The sequence below is a fragment of the Lepeophtheirus salmonis genome, chromosome 1, assembly GCF_016086655.4.
Source record: "Lepeophtheirus salmonis chromosome 1, UVic_Lsal_1.4, whole genome shotgun sequence".
Taxonomy (NCBI): Eukaryota; Metazoa; Arthropoda; class Copepoda; order Siphonostomatoida; family Caligidae; genus Lepeophtheirus; species Lepeophtheirus salmonis.
The window spans coordinates 45,450,460-45,476,753 of record NC_052131.2 but is presented as its reverse complement, the minus strand read 5'-3'; the positions used below and the strand labels follow the sequence as shown (position 1 = coordinate 45,476,753).

Here is a 26,294-nt window from a genome sequence, read left to right as displayed (position 1 = left end):
GATGGGCATGGAATTATTCATTTGTATCCTACTTCGTATAAGTCCATTGCATATGAAAATTAGAATAGGTGGAATTTAATATTGTAAATAAATTTTCTAACCTGAGTCTTGACATTCTTCTGTTTCCTGGTGTGCTTTGTTACAGTCCTAGCATTTAGCAAGGAATCTTTTTACAGATATTGTTTGTAATTTTTGAAAAAGTTCCACATAGGGTCATTTTTTTCTACAAGGTCCAGAACCAGAAGACATCCTTTACAAGTCAATACAAAATTGCAACTAAATATTCAACGAAAACTACATTACAAACCCCACAAAAAACTACACAGTATATTGGCTCCTAATGACGTCTCCTGTATATCGCCTCAACTGACAACAAAAGGGAAAAAGTGCTGCAACATAAGCATTATAACAGTTGCGTGTAACTACTCCACAATCCTTCAATATAATTATATAAATTCATTCAAAACGAATCTTCTCACCGATATATTATTTTTCATTTAATTGTTATTTTTGTTATAAACTTAAAGATTTAAAGTAACCATTTGAAAATATGGAAATTCCTTACATCTTGATCCTTTGTTATTAAGACGTATAATTATTTTGATTCAAAAAATCTATTTTTTGGATTTTTTTTTAAAAAAGAAAAAAAATCACCAACCCTGACCATTATACAATTAAATATATAAATAGGTTTATTATATATACTGTGTACAAATTGCAACTTTCAAAATGTGCCTTGTACAAATTCCAACCAAAAATAAGATAAATAGTTTTAAATGAAGGATTTACTGTACTGGGGATGAGCATCATGCAATAACGGACGTATCAATACTGTCATTTTTGACTAGTTTAAAACAAAATATTAAATATATGTTTTATGTAGCACATTATAAAGTGTAAATGCTCAGAGTTACATTATTCATAAATACATAATAATATTAATAGATTAAAATGACCAATGTTGAAGAGGAAGAAATAACAACTTGTACAATTTGCTTATACAAGTTGCTACTTGTATTTAACATACATATATAGGGGGAAATGGGGGATGCTTGAGCCCCCTTCCCCAAAAGGGGCTATCAACGTCCTTGATCAAGATTATTTTGATATTTTTTGGTTCTTTTATTCTAGTATAACTGCAGATCATATTAAAGAAATATTCAATTTGTTTGCTGATGCTTAAATTTAGTATCATATATCACAACTAGTACAAAGGGCAAATATAGATTTATATATAATTATAAATATCAATTTTATTATTGAAGGGACTAAATAGCCCAGGGAAGTAACAAGGGGTAAAAATAACTCCTAAAAACAGGTCACGTCAGCATTGTTTTTTACAGGTATGCACAAAAGACAGTAATAACAATAATAATAAAAACTCGTAGGCCTTAAAGCCAAAAAGAAAAAAAAAAATTAAACTTTTAATTATTTTTCATGCTTTTTATACGTATATATATATAATATCAAGGCTATGCAAAAATCATAAATTACGCACATATGTATATAATAGTACATACATACTTAAATACCCCCCCAAAAAAAAAAAAAAAAAAATCATTAAAATGAAAGTAGAAATAAATTTACGTGAACATTATTTGTTATTATGACAACTTTTAAAGTGTTTTTTACTCATCAGCTACTAATTCTTTCCTAAAAATATGAGCTGTCGTTGTTCAATTAAGTCTTCAGCCAATTTAGGTCCTTATTTTTAGGTAATAAAATGATGTTGCCTTTTTGCTGAGTAAGAACCTCAGACACTCTCCAGGAGTAGGCAGGAAACATCCGTGTCCGTCAACCGCCTGAAGTCGTCCTTAAAAAAAATCATCAATTACTGACATGGCCAGGAAGATGAACAAGTCTTCATCAGTGGTGTCCAGGGCTCTAAAAAAAGGCAGGAGGATAGTCTCTGCGGTGTATTTCGGTGGCTCTGCTGAGGGAAAAGTAGATAAAATGATGCAAAGTCCTTTACTGTTGATTCTATCTTCAACAGCCAGAATGATCAAGCAGTGACATTTGGGGATGTTGCAGAGAAGCACCGATAAGTCTTTACCACCATACACCCTACTTCAGGGCTTATCTTAGGCCTAGTTGAATCCAACAGGAAGGCCATGAATCCCGTGTGGTTCCCTTTAGGATATAGGCTGAAGGTTGATGAATATGTCAAATCTATGGACACCTAAGTTCTTCCTTGGATCAAACCAATCGTTTGCAATTTTCCCTGGTTGTTCCAACAAGATGGAGCTACTGCCAACACAGCAACGAAACCCCAAGAGGGGCTCCAAGCCAACATGCACTTCTGAGCAAAGGAATCCTGGCTGCTACAAAGCCCAAACCTCAACCCCCTAGACTATTCCATCTAAGAGCGCGTTTAGTCAATGTCCTGTAGGAGACACCATAACAGCAACCCCGCCTTGAAGCCCTCGGTCAACAAGGCCTGGGCCTCCTTGAGCACCAAGTACATCAAGAGGGTGAGAGGTAGCTTCCGCCACCGCCTGGAGTTCACCATCAATTATGAGCCCGTATACATTTACTAAAATACGTTCTTTTGGTTTCAATTAATAATTGATTGTAAATAAACTTGATTCGTCATTCATCCAGGATCATTTCATGGACTTAAATCATTTGTGTGCTAAAATAAGTACATATTAATTGTTGGGCAGGTATTTACTTATGACTAGTGACCATATAAAGGTACTTAAAACTACGGTCCCGTCGTTTTAAAGGTCCATTTCAGTCCTGCATCTCAGTTCTAAAAACTTATAAAGTTCGATCAACGCAACTATATTTCTTTTTTTTTTCTAATCAGTTCTGGTACTGACAGTCTTAAGGATCAGTCTCAAGGTCTGATAGGACTGTTTTTAAGACTGGACTGGGCTAAACCGAATACTTAAAGGCCAATTCAACACTACTCTTGACATAAATTATAATAAGAATATATATCTAGCTCGAATAAGTAAAGTCACGACTTGATTGATTACATCAATGTTTTGTAAACAAACGCTGAAAAACTTATGAAATGATTTATGCAAATTTATTGTTATATTTAACGATGTATTATGTTGAATCTCTAATTTCAATCGCTTTAGTAAGCAGTCAAATCTAGATAAAAGTGGGTTACCAATGTATCATGTGTGTACAAGTAATTATTTCTAAGAGCTTTGCATATTATAATTTTCAACGATCCACAAATACCCATGTCAAAATGAAGAGGTTTTGTGATTTAAAATGTGTCTTGTTTGTAGGAGTTAACATATTATGCTTAATCAAATTTTGTAAGCACAAAAATTACTGAAGTGGCATGTCCTTTTCTCCCAAACAAGAAAAGTTTTAAATCACAAAGCCTTCTTATTTTGACATGAAGATTAGTTAAGGTTTGAAGATTATAATATGCAAGGGATTTTATATATAAATTGTCTATTAAGAGTACAGGCATGATAGATGTGGTTAAATGAAATAATACTTCAGTTCCGTAAATTTTTTTTGCTCTAATCTGCATAAGTCCATAGAAAAACTAGATTCGGAAAATAAAATATATGCATATGAATTACATATGTCTTTATTTTTTTTAGAATGTAATTAAAATTTAGAAACAATTTAATTATAAAATTATCAGTATTCTTTGTTTTTACACCTTTTCATGCAGTCTCACCCAATAAAAGAATTATATGGTAAATTCTTTAGAGTTGTAAATCTTAAGCTTTTACTGGTGCGTTAAATTTTTAGTAGTCTTCACTCAATGTTTTTTTATTTTCCAAAGCTGTTAACAATATTTCTTCATTCTGAAAGAGAGAAGCATAAAGTGTAAAAATGGGTAGGTGTAGATGCTCTTGAAAGATGTACAGCTATAGAAATTATTTGCTTTGGTGTTATAATAAGTGTAAGTCCATGCTGAACAAGAAAAATAATTGAGAATCGACGTAGAGTAAGTCCAATCTCCCTGCTAGATACAAGTGGGATTTCTGCATATTTTTTTAATTTCTTTTTTTTACATAGCAGCTTGTAGCAAATATAATAAACTGTTATGACAGCTCCTGCTATTCCCCTTTCAAACATTCTTCAAAGGGTCGAGGTTATTATTTTAATTTTTGATTTCTATTTTTACATACCAGCAAGTCTTAAGATGTACTCTTGCCAGTGTTGTAAGCACTAATTTTGTAAGTGGAGGAGTCTGTTGGAATGACTCATCATAATGTTTGTACATACTAATATTGTTTGATTATTACAGACAAAATGCTCTAAAACAAAGTTTTAAATATTAAAATTTGTGTTTATCCATAACGAAAAACTTTATTAAATTTACTTTTATAAATATTCGTTGTTCTGGTACAAATTTTACTCTGAAGCAAATTCTCCTGTATTTATGTTTCCTTTAAAAAAAATCGTTTGGAGGTTTTGTTAAGGATAATTACTTTTATACAAAAAGGTAAACAATTTAAGTGGCAACATGTCCTATGTCATGATTGTAGATAATTAAATAATTTGTTCTTAGCCATTCCGAAAAGATATTAAAAATGTTATTTTCTGGAAGAAATCTGGTTTCAATTACCTCATTTAGAAAAATTGCACAAATTTAAATTCTAATATGACACTGGTTCCAATGGCCCCAATTTTTGCTTTCTAAAATTATTAAATGTGTAGTTATTTATGTAAAATTGTGTTATGAGTTTGAAATACGTTTCATATGTACCTTCATAGGTAGAACAAAATGTTATTTAAAACATTCCCTTTTTCATATACACTCAGTTTATTATATTTAAGTAACTATAAATTTATAGCAACGTTTGTTTAACTACTGATTTTTTAACCCATATGTACATTAAAGTTTGAGATCTTAAAAAAGAACCTTTCCATTAGCGTTGAAATCACGCATAAAAGAATGTTAAAAAAATTACATGACCGTTAGGAATATCATAACAGCTGACATGCTGTCGAGACTTGAATAATAAAGAGGAATGAAAAATATGTATTGATTTGACTGGTTCATCCAAATGAAGTTTTTTTATTATTTTCTATAAAGGGACTATTTTATAGTAATTTTTTCACTACAAACTTCTAAGGCATCCTTTAAAACTCATTTGTACTGTCAACACATCTATTTAAAAGATCCTTGCTCTATAATAGTGAAGGAATAATTATGAGAGCTTTTAAAAATACAAATTTTTAATACAGCTGCCAACTAACATGGCTTGTAGTAATCAAACCTCGCCGTAAAAGGCTCTTTTTCACATCTCTGACTATTACACAAAGCCCTCTCGGTATGTTTGTAAAAAAAAGCCGAAAAATAAAATGTAAAAACATATACAAGATCTACTTTGATGTTAGTTTTCAATTCTAGTTTGAGTCCAACAAGACAGGGGCGTCCACAGGGGGGGGGGCGAAGTGTTGTACCCCTCCCCCCCCAAAAAAATCAAAATTTCTAAAACATTCGATTTATCCAATTTTTTCCCGAAACAATAAATTTTTTAATTTTCTATAAATATTTTTGTATTTTTGAATATTATTTTCAAAATTGGGAGATATCATTAACATATTGGATCTTTCGATCCATTTGAATTAAAATAATTGAAGAATTACTATTGATAATTATTTCAATGAAATACCTCAATTTGATAACAAATTTTTTTAATCTTGAATGACTTTTCCAAGGATGTTCTATGTACTCATTCCACACGTGAGAGGCATATGGCATGATATGTAATAACTTGTATCTCCTTATCACGTTCGTTCCCTTTTGTATCTGCGATGTAGCGTTTATGAATATAACTCCATACATTTCAAGTTGTGTGTACCGTTACAGTATCTCTTCATTTGAAGAGAGAGAAAAATACCCTTTGTATTACTCCTGGAATCTTTTAGAAACATTGGAGCATGTATATTGTGCATACATACATAGCTGATACACATCTCTTAACCATGGGTACAACAACTATTAAAATCACCATGAATCTTCTTTTTGAAATATCACATTTGTTGATCTTTTGGGCATTTAGACCCTTAATGTCTTGTGCGAACATATATTATATGTATACCCATGATAGTAGTTTGAGATATAGATGTGTTTTGTAGTTTATTTAACCATTACGTAATGAGGATGATTAGTTTAGATATAAAATATTTCATTAATTTGACAGTTTCTTATTTAATAGTACTATTTTTTGTCTCTTTTGAAATATCCATTGACAATTATTAAAATAAATAATTTTTTTGCAAAAAAGGGTAAAAGAAGGGGGAATGAAATGGAATACACTGTTGCTTGGACAAAAAATAATGGCAAGATATAAAATTAGCATTGAAAATGCAATAAACCCTTTTTTTCATATAAATACATTTTGCAAATAAGTTTGCAACAATTACTCTTCTTATTTTTTATTAGCAGTAGTAGTTATTGTATGATTATTAACGTTTTTTAGAATAAAAGAATGATCGAATAAAGGTTCAAAAATATTTGCAAGGATGTCGTTTCTGACTTAATTGTAGAGCCTTGAGTCATTGTATGTTATATAAATATAAAAACTATAAAAAAATATCATTGTAAATATTATTATTTATAAATAGAAATTTCATCAAAATGATTCAGGTCAAAATAAGGTCCAAGTAAAATTTTTAATCCGAAAAAATTATTGAATTAACTTTAATATTTTTTACCTTGATGCAGATAAATATTTTTTTGATGGTCGTAAGGGACCATCGGTCTGCAAATTATAATGCTTCCTCCCGCACTGTGACGGACTGGCACCATTTTCTCAGAAGAAGCCACTTGATACTTATAGTACCCCTCTACTACAGATTTAAAAAGTCACTTTTTATTTAAATTAGCAATTTCTTAAAGGATTTTTTTTTTTTTTTTTAGAAAATATAATTTAGATCTTTTATTTAAATGGATTTTTTCCCTCTATAGCCCTGATGGAGTTGCACCAATTAAGTATAATTAGGGATTGTAGTAATACTATTAAACCATTTTGCCCTCGGAAATTGATAATTTATCCTAAGCACTTTGTCCACAGCCCACTACCCCCTTCCATCATTAATTTTTACTCTTTTAATGCATTTTTTTATACAATTAACTTTTTTTCATTAGAGACATATTATTTATAAAAAGGAATTTCTAATTTCAAATATACTTCTTCCAGAATTTGGTACCCCTGTCACTTTTGCTGCACAGTCAAATATTACTTAACGGGCGGCTACGATCCCTTGGCCACCCTGCTACTTCTTCAGTACTACTTACAAAAAAACACATAGCAAATGAACATATTTGACACAATTGTATTAGCAGGTATTTTAAAATACAGAAATCAATTTTTAAAAGTATATCAAAAATGCTATAAGAAACTAATTGACGTTTAATGAAATTTTGGACCAAGAATAAGGTTACCTTCAATTTTTTCGGGTGTGAAAAATCCAAAAGCTTACTGATAAATTATTATTTTAGTTTTTTGATAATATTTGTTATAGGTTCATGTTTGGATTTGTCCTCAATTTATAGCTTGAAAATCACAATTGATATATTAAACATATTTGAGAATCAATTATTTAAAAATTGAACTATTTGAAAGCTTTAAGGTCACACTCAACTTGTTAACGTCATTTTTCAAACATCATCAAATACCTTTTAGTTTTCCCTTATTATTTTAACAATCCATTAAGATATTTTAGGGGATCACATGTGGAATATTTTGAAAATTAAGGCCATAAATCTAGAAAACCCCCAACCTTTCCTGAGGAAATTGTTTTTTTTTTAATTAATAATTTGATATAGTGAAGAGATCATAATCCCATGGTCAATTTTTAATTTCTTTTTTTAATGGCAAAATTTAATATCTTTCGAAATAACCTCTATATAAAAAGGTCATAGGTTAGATTTGTATTAAATAAATAAAATAATTTTTAACATGTTTTTAAATGAATAACGCATAATAATTGTCATTTTACACATATTGAATCATATACATATATAATGGAATACATAAATTAGTAATGAATAGGCGGGGGGTGAAATGCAGTAATGCTTTAGGCCCATAAATATATTCATTCCAATTTATCGTCTTTTTTTCCTTCGGCCTGATCATAATATTATAGTACAACAGAAATAATAAGGAAATAAATTTACAAGCTCTATGTTATTGCCTTAAATCCTTTGGGGGTCTTATTTAACTCGGGGAAACACAAAATAAAGAAGAGAAATTCGGGGAGGCTAATATTGATATTAAATTCAATTAAGCCTTTCTCTTTTTTTGGACTATAAAAAAAGAGAAATAAAGTTTGTTAAAGAATAAAGGCGTAAAATAATTTAAATTTTGTAGGAGAGAAACCAAAAAGCTTTGGTCATACATTAACTCCTGTATAATTTATGTATGAACTATATATTCATAAATAAAAGATTTTTGAGTCCTTCTAGGAATAAATTTCACCCTTTTCCCACAAAATAATTACATTTATAATTAAAATAAGTGTATAAAATGCAGTTTGTAACTCAAGGCCAGGATAAACTACATACACACATCTCTTTTGGTATGTCCTAATTTTTGTCTGTTTCAACATACTTATATAAAACGTGACCCTCCCTTTATTTATATAGACCATAATTATTTTAATTTAAGGAACGAAAAAACAGAAGAAACAATTAGCTACAAATTAAGTGAGTCTAAAAACAGGTTATTTTGGCTCTAACAAAAAATAAAGAATCTAATTTCCATCGAACATGTAGCATACAAAGTATAGACATAATATATTTGCATAGATTGGAATCTCGCAACCTATATACTTACATATATTACATAAACAGAGGAAGATTAATTTTGGCATATTTTCGTGTGACTTTTTATCGTTAGGGTTTTTAATAAAAATTACTGCTGATGGTTATCCAGGGACACAATCTATTATTTCCATTTTGCTCTGACGTCAAAGTGCGACTTTACAAAAAACAATATATAACGGGTGGGGATTTTAAATCTGGAAAAAGTATAGCACTCAATATCTTGGCAACCCTAAGATCTGCGTTTATAAAGTGTACTCATCAGATTCAGCCCCCAAAACTGTTTAAAAAATATACCCAATCCTTGAGTACAAAACTGGTGTTCTGACAAATTAAACATGTTAGAAATGTGGTTTTCTTGCTATCCGGATCCTCTCGGACTACTATGTGTGGAGCTTCATGTAGAGATTGTCCAATTAATGTGCTCATAAGACTGTTGACTTCTTCCATTCTCAAGGTATTGGTCAATATGGACAAAAAGTTCCTCATCAAGATTCAGTGCGAGGTTGCAGGCTGTAGTTGAAGCTGGAGGTATTGGTTTACTTGGGTGACGTCACTATGGGCCCCTACATATAAAAGGAAAAGATTTGTAAATTGCTGAATTCGTTTCAGGAAATAAATTGATAAAGACTCCCTTATTTTTTATATGTTGTTTTGTTTATCTTTGGGTGAGAAATATATTGCCTTAGTTGTCCCATTTTTCTGTTCATTGACTCTTAGAAAAATAAAAAACAATATTTATTCAAAGTTTTGGGCATTTTCATTTTTGAAAATGGGTACTTTGATGTCTAATATAACAAGAGAATCTCAAAATAAAGATAAATGTTGAAGTGTTCAATAGGGATTTTCTCGATAGTTCCTTGTATAAAATGTGTTTTAGCAGAACAAAAAGGACATCCCAAAAACTAAACACTCTAATGTTTATCAATGAATCAGCATATTTTTCAGAATAACAAATAAATTCAACTTAATCTTTCCAAAGTATCAAAATAATTAGGGAATTGACCCTTAATTTTGTCCTTCTTATCGTATCTTTGGGGCTTATTTACATATTGATACGTAAGGCACATAAATAGAGACCTAGTAGGTATTTTATTGTCTTTTGAAGTATTATTATTGAATAAAAATTTCATTGTGTGCATAGAATGACTCAGCAATAAACGTACCTATCTTTAAAAATAATTATCTGACCCAACACTTGAGCATCCCTTCTCAACGACTGAGTTATACTCTGATTGAGTAAATATATTATGATAATCTGTGGATTGATTGTTGTGTAAAGGTGGGTTCACTTATATGATTAAAGTATGTATTTTTAAGCAAATCTTCTTCATCTTTTTTATTTTTATTCCTTTAGTATCCTTAAAAATAACTCCTCCAAGAGGTTGACTATGATTTTTAGGCAACCTCTCATTGTCTCATAATTTTGTAGCTTCAATGAGGGTTAAAAGGAGACGAAAATAAGGGAGTGTGTCAATTGTTTTGTAGGTATTTATTTAAAACAGAGGTACACTCCGATCCCATCCAGTCCCCTACCACTTGTTGGTCCTTAAAGAAAGGAAATCAATCCCTGGTGACGTCAATGAGGCTGATTTTCCTTTTTGTAACCATTCCATTATATGATTGAATAAATTATATAACTAAGTAACCTGAAAAAAAACACATATTTTTACAAGAGATGTACTCTTAGTACATGTTTCATATATGACAAATTCCAAGGGCCAACAGTTAAGGACCGGTTCTAATGACTGACAGACCTAAGGACGGACCCAACACTGTCTATGTATGAGGAATGATAAGTAGTGAGGTATAAAATCTGTTGCAGCGGTATGTAAAAATAAAATAAACAAAAAGTAAACGCGGCAATCCTGATAATTTGAAGAAATTTTGAGAGGAGAGGATTTTAGCTGTTATGACGTTTTATTAAATCAGCTGCAAGCAGCTGTGAGAGGAAGGAGAGAAACACAAATCCACTCCGTATATAGAAAGGTCATATAGGCTAGAATTACTCTAACATCGATCCTCAATTCCACTTCGAGTCCAACACGGACATACAGTTATACCTCAGGAGAAGCAATCTACACCCTTCCCCTGTTACTCTCCGTCATTCATGAACATATGTAGTAGAGATTAAATGTACAGTCCTCAAGAATGAAATAATAATAATAAAGCAACTTTGGAAAATAAAAATACAAACTTTTTCATATTGCCGACTAAAATAAGCCGTTCCCACTTTCTAAGACATTTTTTATATAATAATGATGATTAGTTGCTTAAACTGAAATATGCCTCAAAGAAATGCTTAAAAGAAAAGTTCAATCCATATCAAAGAAGCATTCTATCATAAATTTTGGAATATGCATTGTAGGTATTTAGATATATGTTAATAATGTATTATTTCAGATTTCATGAATGATTGCCTATTTCTAGGGAGAACCATTGGATTTTTTTTGTAGATAGTTATGATTATTTCAAAGTATTTTTTCATCAAGAGATATTTGTGGTTTTTTTTTAATTGAAGGATATAATTATGATAGAGTATAATAAAAGCAAGTGAATAAAAAGAAGAAGATTTACGTTGAAAAATAAATCAGGGAAACCATCTTAAAAGGAATAAACTCTCAACAGATTATTGATATGTACAACAAGGCATTGTTACTGAACGGAAAATGGGTTTGACCATGCTTTCTTTTCATTCTTGAGCGGGAAACGGGAAAAAATTGAATAATTAATGGAAAAGGTCTGTGAAAGGCGTTCACTTAGCAATACATTTCTTATCTTGTTCTTCAATCCAATTTTGTCCAAATTTAATTGCCTAGAATAATACTTAATTGTGCACTAGAGACACCACGGATTCCTCTGTAACTAACTGCGCTACTTCTAAGGAATTTACAAGATTAATTATGGTAGTACAAAAATACATACGTGACGAAGAAAAATTATACCTATACTAACGTCATCTGCGGTATCTCAATATGGAAATCTGGCAAAGGAAAAAGTTTAGCAAACTAAATTAGAACAAAACTAAATTACATGACTTTCATTTTTTTTAATGAACAGGAAGAGTGTGAATGATAGTCAAATCCCAATGAAATAATTATTCAAGTGATATAAGTAAAATACGTTAGGTTTGATACATGTTTATAATTGTAAATTATGTGCTAAACACGCATTTCTAATTCACGTGTTTCAACAATTAAAATATTTAAATTGTTTCATAATTATTATTCTATTTCTAAGCTGGAAAATATATACAAAATTGTATCTTAATAAGACAATATAAGAGATGTTTCCTCACGACTAAGTAATCCCACATCAAATATTATAAAACCCGTATGTGAAATTAGCATTAAATTTTGCCAGAAATGGGGTATGAACGTTTTTTGCTTATATTATAACTTACAAAAGTATATAAATAACGGTAGAAATACCTACTAGAGAATCTGACATTAAATGAAAAAAAAAAAGAAGAAAAATCGAGTCATCAGTTGTAGAACATCTACGCATAATTAAAAAAAAAAAATTAGAAATGATTGAATTTTTTTGCTTCAGTCCTGAAGGTGGTAAAAATCCTTTTAGTACAAGTCCAAGTGCTTGATTATTTTGATCGATTCTCGTTCAAATCCTCAGATAATCAAATATATTTAAAAGAGCACTGAATTAACACATGAGCTGAAAAGTCCTGGTGGGATTCACTGTTTCTTTCTTGGTTCACCTCATTTTCAGTTCATAACCACCTTCAAAAGACAGTTGTCAAAATTTCATGACAATATGTGCTTTAGTTTGTGAGTTATTGTGCTATGTGACAGGTTACTTTAGTTATTTCCAAAACAATAGATGATAAACAAATTTCATCCTTTTATTTTAACTGCTTCTTGATTAGGAAGTATATTCTTCAAGCTAAGTCATGGCTTTAAAAGTGTTATGAGTACTCTGCTCTATAAACCAAATAAAATAAAATACAATAATAATTTATAAAAAAACATTTTTGAACGAAAAAAAAACGTGTTTTCTTTGTTATACCCGGGACTTTTCAGCCCTGTGTTAATGTGAAAATATTGAAATGTCTTTAAGTCTAAGTTTCCTCCTTTGATGTTCACTCATAGTTTGTTTTCTAATGAAACGACAACACCTAAAGGAACGCAAGATACCAGGAAAGTATTCTGAGATGGGCATAAGAAAATGTATCGTTCTAAAATAATTTAAATATTTGCGTATGCCTGTTGAAAAAACTCTGGTTGATGGACTACCTGGATTTAAACCTATTTTTAATTATGCTTATAAATAATCTGATACTAACTTATGTTTTATCCTTAAAATTCATGAGACGTTTGTTATTTATAATTATACATATTTGTTCAGATTTCCTGATTAAATACACTATTTAGATATAAAACAATAACATAGAAATTAGGTAACCTTCCTCCAATTTTACCCTAATTCGCAAATTCAGGTTGGAATGGTATAAGACTTTGTTCCTCTTCCTTCTTAACACAAAAATGCATGTAAACATTTTTAAAATAAATGGATAGGGGTATTTATAGGGTTGTTTATTGTACGCACATTGGGTATAAACAAAAAAAAGAATTTGACAATTAACTAGGTAATCCTGACAATTTGAAGACTGTTAGAGAGCTTAGTTTTCATAACATCTCATTAAATTAGCTGCAAGCAGCTGTCAAATGTAGTATATAAACACAAGTGTCACTCAATGCCCAGAATAAAAAAATTTAACTCTAAATTAAAGGTACATTGTTTTGTTTTTTTGAAAGATTTCTTTTTTTTTTTCGTGCAAATTATGCAGCAGAGGAAAAAAAACTAAATATTTGAAATTATTAATCAAAAATTAAACTTTTTGTGAATAACGATGGATTTAAAAAAAAAAAATTCTAAACAATTTAACATTTGAATTTTTTTTTATAAAAAATTTAATAATTGACATTTCATATCGGAATTTTTTTTTCCCCCAAAATATATAAATTTTCAATTTCCTTTCTAAAATATATAAATTTTCAAATTTAAGAGATGTAAGTTTTTTTTTTTAAATTTAATTTATTGGAAAAATATAATATTACATTTTTTTCCAAAAAATGTAATATGTGCTTGTCAATTTTTGAATTTGTGAATAACTACGAATTTTTTTAGAAATAAAATCGGGAAAACAACCCCCAAAAAAAAAAAAAAAAAATATATATATATATAATAATGCGGACGTCCCTGGAATTATTCCGATGTCGCTCACATTACAAATTCATTTATATTTGGATGTTCTTCCTTCAAGAATAAAATATTATTGAGCTCAGACATTAGAAAATAAAGAACACACTTCAGATTACAAACTAAATAGAAACTCGCACGAAAAAATGCTAAGGATTTACAACCCTAGATATGTAAGTACATGGCAGAGCCACAATCAACCTCAAAGGATCTCACTAAAAAAACCATAAAGATTTTCGAAAATAATTTGAATAGATCACGTATAAGAAAGGTAATTGATTTTTGATTTTTTTTAATTATTCTTAGTTCAAATAACATACATACATAGGTCGGTATACGTATAGAGTTTTATCTTTTTATTATTGATATTTTAAGATCACTCAATGTTTCTTAATCATATATGTAATAATTTGTTTAATAAAAACGATAATAGTAATTGTATCTATAGCATAAATAACATTATACATAAATGTTTTTATTATAGTTTAATTTATAAAATCACACATTTTAACAGAATTTATTTGTATATATATATATATATTTATTCATATAAATTTCTAATAAATGGGTTAAAAAGGTAGCTAGGAAGAAGGTCAATGAGTAATTGTAACATAGTTAGAGAGATAAAATATAGAGTGATAGACGGGGGGGAGGGGGCATTGTATTTGTCAACTAAGGACCTATCAAAAATAATAATAATAATAAGCTGTAGTAAATTTAATGATGTGTTCATCATTCGATTTTTTGATTTTTGAATACTGAAGGAATATTTTTCAATTTTTTTGAGTACAATATGTCACTTTTAACGGATGTCCAAGTCTCTTTCAAGGACAGATGCCGCATCATAGCGTCCCATGACCTTAAGTATGGAATGGAGACTATTAGAAGCACTGCTCTCTCGATTTCGAGCCTCCCAAAGATGTAAGATGCACTCTGTTGGAGAGGGTCTCGTTGCAAAGTACGTGATGTAACGGTGTACGTTGAGTCTCTCTGCAAGGAGTCTCCAATCGTTCCCTTGACTATTGGGGGAATCCAGGAGTCTAGAAAGAGCTGACACGGAGTGAAGAGGGAGTCTAAATGTCACTTGCTTGTTGCTTTGAAGAGGATTTGTGATTGGACAGGGATTTGGAGGCTTTCGAAGAGAGCTGAAAGAAGAAGTTGTTGAAAGATCCGCGTTCACGGCTAAATGACTTTTGAGGGAATTGACTCCCTTTTGTGAAACGCCAAGGCTAAAGGAGATGACGGAAGTGACAATGGTGGCTTTGAAGGTAAAGGAACAATGAAGAGTTGGATTCGAGGTATTCCAAATATGATTGAAAGGGACCTCCAGATACTCTGTTCCTTTAGATGTGCTCCATCCCCTTCCCAAGGACTCTACGTTGATACACAAATGAGGATGAGATCGATCCTCTTCGCTTGCGTCCTTAAATAGGAAGCTAACAGGTTCATCTAAAAGGAACCCATTGTAGCGTTTCTCTGACTCTGATACGTAGCTTAGAGCGTCCTCTGTATCTTGTAGACAATAAACTCGAACAGTAAGATCGGTGTGAGGTCTATGGCCCTCCTGTGCAAATGCTGCAAGCCTCAGGCTCTTTGTAGCAATGGCACCATGTGATGACTCTCCTGAAAGGGCAAATCCTCCCAGGATATCTGTCACAATGTGGCATGTATTTACATCCAACTGAATGTAGACAGGAGTGTTGATGGTCTCGCTACCAAGTGTCACAACCCTTTTCCAGCCCTCGTCATCTGAGCGATGAAGAGCTGAAACAGTCCAATTCCCATGTCGAAGGGAACCACAGTGAGGCATACTCAGAATGATGGGCTTTTTGAGAGCCAGTGCTGCTTCTGGAGGGCCTATCACAACAAGAGGACTGAGTAGAGTTTCTCGACCTGAAAGCCGTGGAGGTGGATAATGAACAGCATCATGAATGACTCCGATGAAAAGATCCGTGCTGGAGTGAAGTGCACCAGGAGGGATAGTGAGAGCTATTCCGGAGTCTGGTAGAGTCATGCGTGCGCCTGAGTGTGTAACCGTGTTCCACACTGTGAAGAGTGGGTCTGTTGTGGAGGAGCCTTTGACAAAACTACTAATGGAAGTGGATGTAGTTGTGCCAGAGGAGGTGGAATTGGTTGGAAGGCTGGGAAGGGGTGTTGATGTAATGGGAAAGGCCCGATCCGTCGTGGACATTGGACTAGAGTGCCCTGAAAAAGAGAAAAACAACATAAACACCTGGCTTAGTCTAAAGTAATGGGCCAATAAATACCTTACCTCTCTCATTGGATGTACCAGTGGAGGAACAGCTCTCAGACTTTGGAGGTTTTCCAATAGAGTCGGAAGGACTCGTACTAGGAGGAAAAACGACCATTGGCTGCTCATAATGATGTTCTGAAGAGGGTCTTACAAAGCCATTCTTGGAATGATTCGAGTCGGGATATGAGTACTCGTAGCAAACTGTTGTGGCGCTCTTCATTCCAGAGGATGTGAGATGATGAGGATGGAGTTGAGGCGGAGGACCGTTCACGATGGGAGGAGGAGGACATTGTTGCGTGATGTCAGGTGAGTAGCCGAGTCCAGGCTTTTTACCCTCATCCGACGATGAGCCATAGCCGTAGTCTAAAAGGAAAATTAAAAGTTTTTTTACTCTTTCTTATTTACAAACAAAGCATTTTTGATATATGTAGACGCATAAAAATGCCCTTTATTTTATTTTTTTATGAGATTCCCCCCCCCCACCTCTTTTTACCCGTTTCCATTATCAGTAACAACAACACAACCTACCTTCTACTACATACATAACAAAACGAGATAATGACATAACCCACTTTTTATATCACTCTTTTTAACAAAATAAAATTCGAATAATTATTATCTTTGTATCTCTCTTTAACCACCTCCAAGTTTCACATCAGTGAGTTCCTAGGTGGTTTATTTAGCGAAGAGATTCCATGTGTATATACAATATAGGTCAATGTGATTGATAAAAGGTTCATCTATAATTACTAATAATATCTTCGATCATTCTATCATATGGCCAATATATATGAATTATGATGGTGTAAGTGACTCTACGTCGTATTTATGAAGTAAATCTTTTTCATTCTTCTTTGCAAAAGTAAAGAAGAATGAAATGGCCAAAAGGCTTCAACTGAAGCAAGGAAAGGAATATCTATCTATTTATTTATATATGTCTTAAGGGTGAAAGAATGACGACTTACCCGTGGAAGTGAGAGTGTATCCATTGGGATGATTGCTTTTACGGCGCAAGAGTCTGAAAATGATAAGGATTACGACACTAAAGACGATAAAGGCCAGAGAGAGAACAATGTAGAGAGTCACATCCAAAGAAGAGGAAGAAGTGTCCTCTTCCGTGACCTCTAGAGAGGCTCCACTTTTCTCTTCGGCGTTATTTCCATACATAACCAACTGACGTGTTTCTTGGCAGAACCCATCTGTGCAATTAAGACTCTCTAAATCCTCTCCAATACAGTATTTACCCCCTTTGGACGGGGATGGATTGGAGCACGTACGACGACGGTGGTGAAAGCATTCTGGTGAACAAGAGGACCAAGAAGTCCATTGTGTCCAGCCGCCATAAACTGAGCCTGTAAAGAAATGAATTCAAAATATGAATGTTAAAACAAAACAAAATAAATATCTATTTACCAGGGCAATCAGAGACGCAGTTTTTCTTCTCTATTGGAGATCCAGAGCAGGGTTGTCCACCGTTGATGGGACTTGGTGAATCACAAATGCGAGTTCTTTTCTGAATCCCCTTACCACAATTGGATGAGCATGAGGTCCAACGAGACCAGCTGGACCAGCCTCCATCAACTAATTAAGCAAAAAAAAATTGTGTCATTTATCAATTCAACAACCATGTTCAAAGACAAGAGCAAATCAAAAATCATATTTTCAACAACATATTAAATTGAAGGTTGTTTTTTTGAGGTCAATACAAAAAAGAAAATGAAAATAATTGTTAAATTTACATAACAATGATTACTAATGATTCAACCTCAATTATGTAATATCCTCAATTTGTACATCAATGACTTTGAATCAACAGTATAAGTAATTATTTTTTCTGATATCAAAAAAAAGGCATAATTGTGACAATACTGAGCACAATCAATGATACAAAGTGATTTTTTTGTAATTTTAGATATATTTACTTACTGTAAACAGTTACTGTGGCTGGATCCGAAATACGGACGTTGGCAATGTTGTGTGCAACGCAAGTATAATTAGCGAAATTGGCTAGTTTGGTAGAGACTATAATGAGATGTCCCTCTCCGGTCACTATATAGTTTTTATCAAAGGAGGGATCAATGCGGCGACCGTTAACAGCCCAGTAGATAGAAGGCAAAGGACGACCACGAGGTGGATGGCACCTCATCTCCACTTGCTTCCCCTTGGAGACTTGTTGAGAGTATGGAGGAACCTCAAACTCCTTTTTCAAATCTGGAACATTAATAAATATAAATATGGAATTCGAGGAATCAATAACACTGAGGATGCTTACAAGCATAGGACACGAGTGCATAGCGAGAGACAACTGAGCCTTTCCGTGATATGGCAACACAGGCACAATTGTAGTCTCCAAAAAAACTCTTCAATCTTTTCACGAGAAATTTCCACAGTAGCCTCTGTGTAGCGAGCCCCGCTTTCTGGTTCCACAAGATCTTTTTGTCCAGAAGGCTCCACGACTTCAGAGTTACATTGAAAATGAACGCCAAGTGCATGTGCTACTCGGCATTGAAGAACTGCAGACTGAGACTTGACAGCAAAGGCATCAGAGGGCTCCTCTAAGAAAATGGGGAGGGCATAGTTGGAAGGGTCACCCTCGGGTAAAACACTTGGGATAATAGAGGAGTCGTTGTGAGAGTGGGAGGAGGAAGAGTCATTGTGAGGTGCTGGATGAGAATGGGATCCATTCTGAAAATGGAATTCCTCTTTGTACTCCTCTTCATATTCGTAGTGGAAGGATTCTTCATTTTCATCCTCTGTAAATATGAGCATACAATGGGTCAGGTCAGGGCACGTGTAACGGGCTTAAATAATCAATATATAATCCACAGGGAATGAAAAGCGTTTAATGATGTCATTCCTCATAAGTGGTAAATACATCAAAAAAATTTAACAAAAACTTGCATAAAATAAATAATTTTTTTTTCAATATTTGCATTTTTTTAAAAACGACTCTACAAAGTCAACTTACCAAAAGAATCCAAATCGTGCTTTTGTTGAAGGTGTAGCATGTTTTTGGGTATGGGTATAAGTTCACCATGACCCTTTTTCTTTGGAACAGCGAGCCCATGGGCAGAAAATATTAATATCACTAATACGGATCGTAACATACTGATCAAACTATTTTTTTAATTACATAGGTTTGTTTGCATTAAACAGAGTTGTAATGACAGCTATTCTTTTGGTCAATGGCGTTCATAGTACACAGATGAAATATATATTTATATATATATAAGTCACAAAATGAAAGAAACAAAAATAACAATATAAAAAAAATTAAAATAAAATATTCACTTCACAAAAAATTATGAGCGAGTAATGAATTCACATACACTCGACATTAAATCACTTTATCAACTGACGAGAAGATGATGTTAAAAATATATGTAAGAAAAAAAGAAAAAGAATTGTTGAGTTGTAGTATAGTAAAAATGAGGGTGGAAAAAATAAGGCAGGCCGGTAAGTGAAGCGCTTTTTTAGCTTTTTTTTTTTTCTAAATGAGGACGATAAATCTATAGTAATTCTACATCAACGCAATTACTCCTTTTTTGTTCCTTCCATCCTTCTTGACCACGAATCACTTTTAGAATGGGTTAATTAAAAAATATATATTCTTATTACTCGGATAGATCGCCTTACAAAAAATAAATAAATGAAGATATAAAAAGCTTCCGATATTTTAATTGATATATCAATGCATAAAAAATTATTTAATTTATATATTTTTATTGTAAATAAAAATATAGCAGATCTTTTTGCAGTTATCCAATTGAATTAAAGATCCTACCTATTTTGTACGTACATAGTTTAACCATCAATATTTTGAGACCTTCTTTTTTTCATTCAAGAGGAATGTATTATGCGGTCATGAAGGCGTTTTTTGTTGTGGTATTGAGTTTTTGCATAATCTATGTAGATTGCAAATTAACAATTACTTGAAGGGAGTTGATTCTTCTTTATTGCTTATAAACATTTAGATGCATAAATTATTCGACAGCTCCTGGGTGAGGTCACATGTATCTTGTAGACTTTATATACATATAAACACATATGAGGCGCCCTCAGGTGGTTGGCTGGTCGTGCTAATGCTGCCCCCCCAAAAAAAAAAAAAAAAAAATTGAGGAATTTTTCTTTTATTAGAAAATTTAACATTAAATTTTTTTTTCAAAAAATTTAATATTTAAAATTTCATTTAATTTTTCCAAAATATAGATTTGCATTTTGGAAATATTTTTTAAAAAATCTTACATTTGAAATTTAAGTTTGATTGTATGTTATATGAATAGCTGTGGATTTTTGAATTTTTATTACAAACAATTTAATTTTTTGAAAATAGCTGAGCATTTTTGTAAAAAAATTCCAAAAAATTTTGTATTTGAATTTAAAATTTTATTCAAAAATATTCAATTTTTTGTAAAGGGATTTTTGAAATTTTTTATCAAAAAATTTCATATTTGAAATTTTTTCTTAAAAAAATCTAAAAAACAGGCCCCCCAAAAAAAAAAAATATATTTAAATATAATCCAATGGACGCTTCTGATTAGACTGCACATAAATGTAGATTTAAAAAAGTTAGTGTCCTTCCAGAAATAATGGACTTGAATGGACATTTTCAAAAGGTAAGAGTGTTATAGCTAGGGTGAGCTCCAGAATCCCATCACCCCTCTAAAAGTCGTTTGTAGCCCTCAATGAATATTAACATAATTTAAATATCGTTCTACTAAAACTGCAGAATTGTGACTACATTCTCAATTATTGTAATTAACAATATTTTTCGTTTATATTGCCCCCCCCTACCAATGATTAATCAGGGCTATAATAATATCATAAATGTTTTTAAAAAATAAATAAAATTTTTTGAGACTATCATAGAAATAAAGATAATAAAAAACATAATAAATTTAAAATTTGTATATTTTAAGAAAAAGGTATTCAGAAACGTTTTTGCTATTGGGGCTATTTAGTAGTCCGTCTAAGGTGAAGTAAAATTCAGATGAGGAAAACGCAATTGGTGCGACTATCAGTAAGTTCTTTTATTTATTGATCAATAGCTCATAGACGATAGGGTGATTGACGGAATAAATATATGAACTACTTTGATGTCGGGTTCGCCGACTGTAAGACTCATTGTTGAATTATGCCACCGAATTAATTAAACATTTTTCATCGATATCAATTCGGTATCAAAGTACACTTCGGTTGATTATTCGGTGATATAAGAAATATAAAAAAGAAACTACAGATTGATTCGTCTTTTTTTTTCTTTTTTTGCTAAGAAATGATATATTGAATAAGTTTGGCTTCATATTTATTACTTTTGATAGTTTGATTGTTGTTTTAGGTCTTTAGAAGGAAATTAATTTTTTTAAATAATGTTTAATGGTGTTTTTACACAAACGCAAATTTCCTTCTCTGTGTTTATTTTTATTTTTGTAATTCTAATTATTTAGGAATAAAGAGATTCTTGTTGAGAAAAAAAATACAAAATAAATAAATAAAAATGTCATCTCAAGCAAGTCAACTGCCAAAGAAAAATCATGGTCGAGGCTCGGGCCCCATATATATCATGGACTTTCTATTGACTTCCTTTTGGTTTCGCCCTTAATTCATAGATACTTCTTTTTAAATATGCTTTATACACTTACACTTCATAGTTCTTAATTTGTATTTAGATACATTTTTGTTTATAGTTCTTTAGACATAAACATATTAAACGATATCCGTGGTAAGTAATGAGTTCTTTTTTATTTAAAAATTTAGTCAAAAATAATTTTGTAGATTAAAACATGTAATTTGAGAAATGTGAGGAAGACCAACTTTTGAAATTTGTATTTTTGTATTTTTATATGTGAAACAGAATATATTAGGGCCCTATTTTACTTTAATATAAGAAGGAAATATGTCGTCTTTATTCCAAGAATCTAGAGTTCCATTGATATATGTAGGTCTGGTTACGAGACAGAATCGGTGAAGATGTCAATTGTCATTTCAATTTAAGAAAAATCGTTGTGATAAAAATCATATGAAATTTTGAAGTAAGCTGACGGATACATTTATTAGTGGTCCACAATCTGATACCAAATAAATAACGGTCAACTGTGTAAGATTTGTGGCTTGTTGCATGCATATATGGATCTGAATCCATCAAGAAGAAAAAGCTTAGGATATCACGCTGGAAAAAATCGATCTTAGACTATTACTAATTTAAGAAATATCATTGGAATTATAATATATATGCATACAATTATACTACGATTCGTTCCAGAGGCAAACTTGTTATTAAAAAACTCGTAAGTCAAATAAATGAATCTTCAAACGGCGTCTACGTCCCGTCACCAATTTTCCAACTTCAATAAAAACTTGAATGTAGATGGAAATTTATGCTCAAAATCAAATGGTGGAGCTCTCATATATCAAGGTACTACTTGATATACATTTACATTCATAGTCTCTGTTTAACCAAGTCTCAAATGTATACAAAACCTTTCTTTATTTTGACGAATTTTAATGTAAATTTACATACACTTATTTATGAATTAGTTATTATTTTCTTTACAGTTAAATCATTTCTTCATGTAGGAAAAGTTGAAGAAAACCTTGTTCGTTCACTCAGGTATAACGTTTGTACCTACAGATACATACATATATAATTATCTTAGCTATAAGAACAACAACAACAATTTACCCCCTTCACATTTTAACGAAAAAACATTACAATTATTGTTTATTTATTTATTTTGTACAACATATTGTTATTGTAGTAAGTAGAAAAGAGTCCCACAGATCTTTTTCACCATAGACAGACTTGAAAGAAGCTCATTCTACAGACAAGAGGGTGTCAATGTTGTTTTTTATCCCCCGAGCTAATAAATTATGTAAAGAATAAAAATCGTCCAACCAAATAGCCAATAATGACCCACTTTCTTACATGGTTAATTGTAATCGTTTATCGCACCACTTACCTACAGCAAATTTTTTCAATCAATCGTGTCATAACAATGACCCTTAACGAACAGATAATATGTCAAATAAAACTTGAGTAAATTAAACTGAAAGGGAATGTAAAATCTAAAAAGTTGACCTTAATCAATGGATTTTGATCCTTTGAGTTGTGTGAATATGGATATACGTTATACATATATGAATACATAAAAGTAAATCATTGCATAGAAAATCAAGCATTTTATAGATTTAAGTTTGATGCTTGTGACGTGTAGGACACTCTTTAATTATTTTAATCCCAGTGACGTCATACTCCTCTTATTTTTAACTTCTAAATAGAGTTGAGTAGTTTGTCATGAAAAAACTGTCTTTAAAAATGGACAAAAAGGAAAAAGGGGTTGTGGGCGTGTGCTCACCCTTCTTTTTTGTTTATTATTTACCATAATCGGTCGTCACAGTGTTATTTCATCTCCCTCATCTAGTTATTATTTTCTATTTTGTGTGTAAATTGTTTTAAAAAGGTATAATAAAATTAATCTGTATGCATTAACATATGAATTCAATATTTTTCCTGCACTAAACCTACCTTTTTATTGTAGTAGTTCATTTTCTCCTCCCAAATTCAAATCAGAGGCAGCTGATATTAACAAGTGTCTTGATTAATTAGTACCATATGATCGAAGCAGTTGTCCTTTATTAGACAACATTTATAATAATGTTGAGACTCGTTTGGAACCGAATTTTACAACGAGACCGATCCAAATCGAAGTTGAACCGAAATAGGAATCAAAATATAATTAACTTATTTAAGTTGGAATAAAATAAAGAAACACCACATTATTAAAAATTAACATATGCCTTCACATGCACCAAAATAAGTCATGGGGAAGTATCATGTTATAAAAAATATCATACTTGAGTTTAAAAAGACCCGATTGTTGAATAAATGACTTCTTTTTATAATTAATATTATACTTGAGTTTAAAAAGACCCAATTTTCGAATAAATGACTTCGGTTTATAATTTATTTTGTGCATATTCTCACTCCAGAAAATAGTTAGTGATAATTCTGTTTGGGCCAACTTTTTAGATCATGCAAAATTTCCTTCAAAAAGAGTAAAGATTGGGTCTGGCTATTCTAAAATAGTTCCTGTAAGAAATTGGGATCGGTTATTTAATTTCTGGTATACTATGTCAGTACTTTATCAATTAAAATATTTTTTGCTTAAAGAGAATGGAATTTGAGAGATGTTCTTAAAATAGTTACTCTTTTATTAAAGTAGGGGCTGGTTACTTTAGTAATTATGTAATGAACACATAATATATACTTAAATTATTTGAAAATGAGAAGGGAATTAATGGATTGCTTTTTGAATTAACGAGTGCGGGAGAATTTCTTCCCTTTAATGCAATGTGTGTAGGTTCGATTCACGGTCGCTCCTCGAAAAAGAAATATAGTTTGAATACATTTGTGGAATTCAACGATACATCCTACGTCATATAAAAACATTGTAATACCTACAATGTTGACGTAATCAGTGCAACTCCATCTGACCAATTAAAGGAACATATTTTATAAAATAAAAAAGAATTGTATTGGAAGATTGGTTACAATACATTGAAATGATTCTTGACTAACTGGGTTCTGTTTTAAGCTTTCTACAGATTGTCGATATTTTAGGCGTATATTTTCTTTAAAGAGGTCGGAAATCTGGGGACAATATTTTTATATCGTTTTAATACCATCTAGTGTTTAAATATTTTAGCTCAGTCAAAGGTGTATTTCACTTTTGGCGTAGGTACATTCATTCTATCTAATTATGAGATCAAATACCAATCCCCGAATACGAAATATCTAAAGGAATTTAAATCATCCTACGCTGAATGGAGAAAATAATATGTTAGTCCAGGATTCTACTGTATTTGATTATGTAGTTATCAATGTACATGCAGACGTTAGAATTTAGTCCGAACTGAACCACCTTCTCCCCCAATGAGTCTGCTACTGAAAAGTTCCACTTGTCATTGTTTTGATTGATGAAATTAGAGTTTATCGATGAATTCGTGAAGAAACAACCATGGTATTTTTGATGTATTATATGATGGACTATTTGCAGACTTTGAAATTTTTAATTAATTAATTACCAGCTATTAGTTATTAATTGGTATTGGTATGACAGATGAAGCCAGCTTTTATAATCTAGGGTATTAAAATTTATTGATTTTTAAATAAGTATATACCAATATACTTAAATGCATAGTAGTATCAATATTGAATTAATTAAATTGTAAAAAATGAAGAAGAAAGATTCAGGGAACAGTCACACTATGTATACTTTTAAAAACTAGGGGTTGGTTACTTTTCAATTATTTCCTTTACTTTTACTTTTGATATATATATATATTTATTTTTTGGATCTTTTTCAATAACCAAGATTTTCATTTGTGTACGTATATTTCAAATATTATTGATTTTTTTTCTTCATTAACGTCTAGGGGGGGCGAGACTCTTCTTTCTACTACGTCAAAGGGACGACAACAAAACAATTAATAAAAATAAATAATAATGTTGGATTAGAATTATAACTTTCGATTCGGGTCAAGCTGGAGTAAGTAAATATTGAGTGAATCTCGAGTTATTTTCATTGAATTGAAAAAAACTAATTTCAATAGTTATCTATGTCAGTTTGACTCCTTCAGTAAGTTCAAAGCCAAAAAAGTATAATTTTCCCGTAATAAAATTGATTTTATAGTCCATTGGTCGTCGTGAGCAGGATTGAACACATTGGGGCCTATATTTGGCTCACAAGTCGTAGTTTGGAGACACATGATCTACAGCAGCATATTATGAAAGCTACAAATGAGGGCAATATTTTGTTTGCAAAATTAACATAGCTGATAAAGTAGGTAACGATAAAACTGAAGAAAATATATCCTGCCAATAAATTATTTAGAAAGAAATCTGTTATGAATTACTCAACAAGAATATAGAAAAAACCTGGAGATTAGTTACATTAATCATTAGTCGGATATTTCAAGTTTTGATCATACGAGTTAAAGTTTAGTCAAATTTTTGAAATAATATTTCGGGTGAGTTGGAGTAATTTCATAAAATTGTCAACTTCA

At 31.4% G+C, this 26,294-nt stretch overlaps 1 protein-coding gene across 1 annotated transcript; it reads right to left on the bottom strand.

The window, feature by feature from the left end:
• Nucleotides 1–14,250: 14,250 nt before the first annotated feature.
• LOC121131798 (netrin receptor UNC5B-like) lies at nucleotides 14,251–19,614 on the bottom strand. Its single transcript, XM_040727186.2, has 7 exons — nucleotides 19,198–19,614; nucleotides 18,502–18,982; nucleotides 18,156–18,440; nucleotides 17,643–17,810; nucleotides 17,195–17,581; nucleotides 16,248–16,592; nucleotides 14,251–16,180 (listed from the first exon to the last, which is right to left on the bottom strand). Exons 2-7 carry the CDS (start codon nucleotides 18,719–18,721, stop codon nucleotides 14,778–14,780), a joined length of 2,808 nt encoding a protein of 935 aa, XP_040583120.2. The 5' UTR covers nucleotides 18,722–18,982; nucleotides 19,198–19,614; the 3' UTR covers nucleotides 14,251–14,777.
• Nucleotides 19,615–26,294: the final 6,680 nt, after the last annotated feature.